At 30.9% G+C, this 6,822-nt stretch overlaps 1 protein-coding gene across 2 annotated transcripts; it reads right to left on the bottom strand.

Moving 5' to 3' along the window:
- Positions 1 to 1,300: 1,300 nt before the first annotated feature.
- Positions 1,301 to 6,662, bottom strand: LOC138326640 (uncharacterized). 2 transcript variants are annotated; one of them, XR_011208935.1, is made up of 6 exons: positions 6,602 to 6,662; positions 6,178 to 6,273; positions 5,564 to 5,662; positions 5,111 to 5,221; positions 4,538 to 4,588; positions 1,301 to 3,686 (listed from the first exon to the last, which is right to left on the bottom strand). XR_011208935.1 is itself a non-coding variant. In XM_069272682.1 (6 exons), exons 2-6 carry the CDS (start codon positions 5,675 to 5,677, stop codon positions 2,043 to 2,045), a joined length of 354 nt encoding a protein of 117 aa, XP_069128783.1. In that variant the 5' UTR covers positions 5,678 to 6,273; positions 6,602 to 6,662; the 3' UTR covers positions 1,301 to 2,042. The 2 variants fall into 2 exon arrangements, 1 of the variants encoding a protein (XP_069128783.1); XM_069272682.1 differs by having other exon boundaries at positions 1,301 to 2,065; positions 3,632 to 3,686; positions 5,564 to 6,273.
- Between the last annotated feature and the right edge of the window lie 160 nt (positions 6,663 to 6,822).

Raw genomic sequence — 6,822 nt, 5'->3', positions numbered from 1 at the left:
ACGAACAGACTTAAAGGTTACAGATCCTTCTTACCCGTGGTCATATCTGTATTTTGGACCTACACCTACAGTATAGCTTTATCTGACTCATTATGTTTCCTCTCTTGTGTAACCAACATTTACAAAGTTTGTAGATACTGTATATGACAATTTTTTATTGGGGATGGAGAGAAGAGATTCTTGTGTTGAAAATTTCTTTCTACACTTTCTCTTTTTGAGCTAAACGCATGTTTTCACTCTATTATATCAATTTCATTAGTAGACAGCATTTTAAACGTTAATGTCTCCAAATTTTGTGTCCTTCATGATGCCTTCGCGAAATAAATTACCAAAACCTGATACCCCTGCTCCCCCCTGATTGTTAATTACACCTTGGCCGTGGTCATGTGCCCGGATTCTTTATCACCAGACCACCTCGGACACTACAGCCTGGGCGGCCATTAACTGTAACAACCGCCCGGCAAAATCAATATAACAGCGGTTGTCAACTTATAATATAGATCGACAGGACGACTAACTCCAAAATAATATGTCAAGATATGAATTCACTCACACATTGGCGCTAATGAGCTTACGGGAAAATGATCTAATGGGGTTTTGCACGTGTGTTTCTGCGCATGCCTGGTCTGATATAACGTTAATATATGCATCTAAAGCATAACGTATAATCAATACATTAGATATATCTTGAAAATAGCTTCTGGACGGGAACCACATTCCTCTTTAAAATAAATTTCCGTATAGCTGTTTTTTGTTTTCAAGAGTATTTTTTTTCGCGATTTAGACTAATAGCGAGAGAATTATTATTTCAATAGTTTTTTAATTTCGCAACTTTGCTACAAGGACACGTGTAAATATAACTCATCCATATCGCAATTTTTGGATCAGATTTTCGCGACCACAGAAACATCACTGGAAACCGCAAAAATATCAACACTACGAAGATAACCGGCTATACGCTAAACAGAGCTAGTTCACATCAAAGAAATCTACAAGACTTCAATGGAAGGGAGATAACTCCAAAATAAAATGGAAACCAAATGATGTAGCATGTGAAAGAAGGGCCAACATGATGATTTCTAATGGAAAGTTTGATATTAAAGCTCAAATGGAATAACAATATTAATAAAAGTTCATAGCGTCATAGTAATCAGCACAATACACGTCCTATTAAATTGTTATTTTTGCTTTGAATTGAGCATATTTTATATAATCAAATACAAATAAGAGAGCAAACAAATAAGCTTAAACTCAATCCTCTTCCATGAAACATATATTTTCCAAAATAAAAATAATAATGATAAAATATTTCATGGCAAAATATATATAATACATCAGCGTAAGATTACAGGTATGCATATTAAGTGAAATAACATGTCTTTTCAGCTAAAAGAACTTAATATCAAAATAAAAGAATTTTATTTTAAATAAAATGTATACCCGGGTAAGCGTTGTAATATACATATGTATGAATAGGTAAATAGTTTCTTTAACATCAAGCTGAGGTAGCTAACTTTCAACAATTTCATTCAACCATATCACCATTTAAATATAATACACTTTGTCACAAAAGGATGCTCCTGATGTACATATATAAACATGTAGAGAAAGAGAAACGTTTATTCCTTGATTGTAATAAATTAGAAGATGAAGTTATTTTTCATTAACACAAAATTTATTTCGTCATCTTTATACTAAGTAATACATGTTTCATTTTAATGCTATGTCATCGCCTACATTTGTAAGGTCATCTTCTGGTGACTGATAATAACACGGCGTAACAATTTCCTTATATCAGGAAATTTAGAAGTGTATGGTATCACATTAATTTAATGATTGACCTTAATACTAATATTTTTTATGTTTAAAAACTATAACACGAAATGCACTTTCATCATAAACATTTCTATATCTCCAAACACACAAATACATTATCCAAGTTAATCATTGATCATAATTTGTTTTGTCCATGATAATAAACGTCATAAGAAATCAAATTTCTTATTTTTATTGTTATTGTCAAAATTAGGTTTTATTGCCATTCAATGATTCTGGAGCCAGTGTTCTGAAATGGTAAGTATCACATATATGATTAAACAGGAACACAAAGTAAATATACGGCGTGAAGTTGATAACTTGTACCTAATTCCATGTTGTTTTTTATTTTCAACCATAAATATTTTTAAATCAATCATTAAAATATTTCTGAAAAAGACGTCATAAAACAAGTGTACAATACATAGATACTTGTGCAGATACCCTGTGTATCAGTAACTCCAAGGACAACATTAACAAATATAACATCGAAAATGAAGGTCCAAAGAGTGAAATCACCAAAACTAAATCCGAAAAAGATCTTGGCGTGACTTTTGATAGCAAAATGAAATTTAGTGAGCATGCCTTCAACTGTGTTTCAACAGCTAACAGATTAACTGGTCTGATCTTCAAAACCTTTACCTACATCGATACAACAATGTTCCTTAACTTGTACAAGTCCCTGATTCGGCCTAATATGGAATATGCATCCTGCATCTGGAACCCTATGTTACTTAAGGATAAAATTGTGATCGAGAATGTCCAGAGGAGAGCGAACAAAAGATTAAATGGATAAACCAACTTATCGTACGAACAGCGACTGAGATCCTTAGGATTACCAAGCCTTGAGTATAGGAGAACACGTTCCGATCTCATACAAATGTTCAAGATTATCAACAACATTGATTAAGTCGACAAAGATTAATTGTTTACAATGTCTCTCATCACCTTCACAAGAGGTCACTCTAAAAAGATCTTGAAGCCAGTATCCAGACTAGAAGTAACCAAACATCGGTTTAACAGCAGAATTGTAGATATATGGAACAGTTTGCCAGAAAACGTAGTGTCTGCAAAGTCTGTGAACTCCTTTAAATCGCGCCTCAACCAGCACTGGCACAATGAACCCTCCAAATTCTCTCCTACTTGCTATAGTGCTACCTGATCGATTATTTGATCACATACAAGGATACGCCTCCAGAAGTCAAAAGGACTTAAATTGGTGTTTTAATTACATGATTACATGATTACTTACTTTTTACAAATACTTTGGTTTCACTTACCTTTAACTTGGTACCAGACTATACAGACTTACATAAAATAAAAAAAAAACATACCTTCACGAGACGTGGCCATTCACATAATATACTAAACGGCATTAAGGGATTTTCAACATTCAAAATTTAATAGGAGTTAGGTCAATTACACATGGTATTTATATTTCGATTCATTTTTGTCTTTGAAATGTAAGAAAAGCATATTGTAGTCAAGAGCTTATTTGCTTCTGGTGAATATATAGTAAAGAATAACACATTCATGACGAGTAAACATTTGATAAAGAATATAAACAATATATTATAAAGTAAACTATGGTTGATAAAGTAAACAATTGTTAATAAAATGAACGATTGCTGATAAAGTAAACAAATGATGAAAAAGAATAAAAATATGATCATTGATGATACGTGTAAAGTAAACAATAGAATGTATATGAAGCTGAGATAAAATATTCAGTAATAATAAGAATGTTATTTTATTAAGATGTGATATTATTCATCATTTATGAATTTTAAGCTGTTATGTGGTAGTCTCCACATACCTGTCGGCAGCACTGTGGTCGAAGTTTTAGTAATGGATGTCAAAGAGGTCAAACTCTGTAAAATAAATTATATGAAGTGGTAAGTAAGAAAGACTGCCTGTTAAAGATAATGATAAGTAAAATCAAAGTTTAGTAAGGATTAACTTGTAATGCATTATGGAAATATAACACAAAAAGTCCTTGTGTTCTCTATATAAATCGCGAAGCTCCTCATATTTTTATATACTTCTTAGCGGATATATTGCAGTTGTAATAGGTTGTTGATACATTTGTGATTAATTTCATCTTTGAACTAGACTACATAACTTTACAAAATTGTGGTTATTTGAGCAATAAACCATGTTGTTGATATTTTTTTTTAGATATGTCTATTATCAAAACGATCTTACTTGAAATCTGTTACAGAGAAATGCTGCTAAATGTTGTTTAACCAAATACATGTACATGTATGTGTAGAAACCGTGTTCACAAGCGATTTTCTGTCTTGTTTTAACATAGACTGGACTTCGCATCCGATAAGTATGACACAATAAGTGATAGATTTGGTTTCGACTAAGTCCATGAGTACGGATAATACAATAATAACAAAATGCTTTCTTTTTAATAAATCTGCAGGTTTTTGCCAATAAGTACATTTAACATGTTCTTTTCCTAAAACTCCAGTATGTAAAAAATGGCAGTTGAAAATGCATATTATGAAATGTTTGTTTAATGTAATTTACAGTTGTCATTTGAATTTCAAAGTAAGAAATCACGAAATCGAATCTGGTCAAATACTGTAATAATAAAAAAGTACAAAAAAGCAAAAACGTATATAGACTAGCATGAGTTTAATGGAATGGTTATATGTTGTGAAAATGCTATCTACATAAACTGCATCTTTAGCAAACTAATTTATTTACTTACATCTTCAACATTTATGATGAATTCCGCGGTGTCATTTTGTTCAAAGAGCAACTAAGATATAAAAAATAAATATGTATAAATATCGTATATTCAACATATATTGATTATGTTAAATTTACATACTGCATAGCGGTTAAAATTCGCGGGTAGTTTATTTTAGTGACACTCGCGGTTTTCACTGAAATCCGCGAATAGTAAACATCTGCAAAATATACAATAATAACAATAGTATCGTATAAATACACTTATTATAGGGATCAGTGAACCGCTTAATTAAACCTCCGAGAATATTGTCATTATAGGAAATCGTGAGTTATTGACCCCGCGAATTATTGACCCTGCGAATTATTAGCGCTATACAGTATAAAGCAAAATGTTTTACCATTCCAATTAATAAGAGAGTGATAATGACGTGAATCATCAGAACTGAAACCACGAAACTCTTGAAAATGCATTTTACTGTTATTGCAATGTTGCTTTTAATTTCTAGTAATAATGGGAACAAGGGGTATATACACCAAACCCCATTCACCTCGCTGATTGATTAATAATCGATATATTGATTATCCTTACAGTAGCTAACACAGTGATGCTATATTCTCTGATTTTCTCGTAGTCGAGCCTCGATTTGAGATATAAACCTTGTGGTGTGCTTCCTCTCACTTCAAATAAGTCTTGGTGTGTCTGATAAGAAATAAAATCTTGACAGATGCACAAGCGATTTTTTAAAACTCTCCCCAACACACATGCACATCTGGTTGTATTTTTAAAGGAAATTATAAATGTTGAATAATAATTGTGAATATATCCTTTACAAATACAACTCAACAGGAAATAAAAGTAGCTTAATTGTATATGTCACTCAATAACCAATCAATTTAGTAATCATAAGTGTGATAAACACAATATTGAACAAGACACCCACATAATACCGAAAATATATCATTCTAAACAACCCGATGATACAATACATATGTCATTAATTTCAAAGCTATAAAAACGAATAATTGTAATGAAAGTTATTACCTGAATGGTAAACCATATACCATAGTTATTGAGGTAACAATCATTCCTCCGAACTATATTCTGCTTGAATTCAAACAAGGCGACATCAGTTCCTGTTGACTTTATTAAAGGCATCGAATATTGTTTAGACACAGATTCAATATAACGATGATATAATGTTTATCTTGATTAAAATAATAATCGTAAATTTAACGATTTTCAATAATGGATTTAGTGATCTAAAATAATAATGGTATTTTTAGCGATTTTCAATAATGGATTTGGTGAGCAATTGATATTATCATAAAACGAAAATACTTCATTTTCAATGGTACAAAATGATTCATTTCATATATTATATATTGCAATTATTACAAGGAAATAACACATGTATCAAATGTGTGTGATTAAACAATTTTGATTTCGGAACTAAAATGATATGGCTTTGCAATGGATATGTAACGATATCTGTTATACAACGAGTGACTGTTTCATGTATGACGTACCAACCTGAAGAAATTGGTCATACATATCTTACACAATAACTGTAAATAAGTTTACTGTTACACACGTAATATAAGAATTATACAGCATATCAATTACAATTGTTTCAAAATATAATTAATGAGTCTTACCTCTGGGACATTAACTGTATATGATGATTGATTGAATTGTATCGGATTGATATTTTCTTGGATTATTTGGAAAAACAAAGATATTCTTTCTCCTGACTGAAAATAATACCATGATTAAACTAATTAATTAATACATATATATATATATATATATATATATCAGTATTAAACTTGAAACCACCTTAATGAAATTAGTCAAATTGATAAGGAATGATATATGGAATAACAAACAAGAAACTCTGTATTGCATTATTGCGTCTACTGTACATGTATATTTCACAAATCGCAAAAATGTGAACAAGTAATTGATTTTTGATTCAGCGTGACTTTTAAACACTTTTTGTCTGGCAATTACAACGAAAGCAAGTCTAGGTGCGTGAAAGAAGCCTTCTCTGCATATAATACAGTATGAGTGTATATTTACCTCACAGTCAAAATAACAGAGTCCTCCTGCGAAGTCCTACAGAAAAGATAACGGTGATTGATAAATGAGGAACATACTAAGATAAAACCACATTTTAAAGATAGTAGCAAATAAAACTTGGTAGTACTCTTAAATACTCTGATATCACTTACAGTGTAACTATACATAAATATGATATGAATAATTGAGAAAAAAATATATAATTATCTGTTTGATGATTG

This window comes from Argopecten irradians, chromosome 1 (assembly GCF_041381155.1).
Source record: "Argopecten irradians isolate NY chromosome 1, Ai_NY, whole genome shotgun sequence".
NCBI lineage: Eukaryota > Metazoa > Mollusca > Bivalvia > Pectinida > Pectinidae > Argopecten > Argopecten irradians.
Note: the sequence above shows the minus strand (reverse complement) of the source record. Positions and strands in the feature narration are given on the sequence as shown.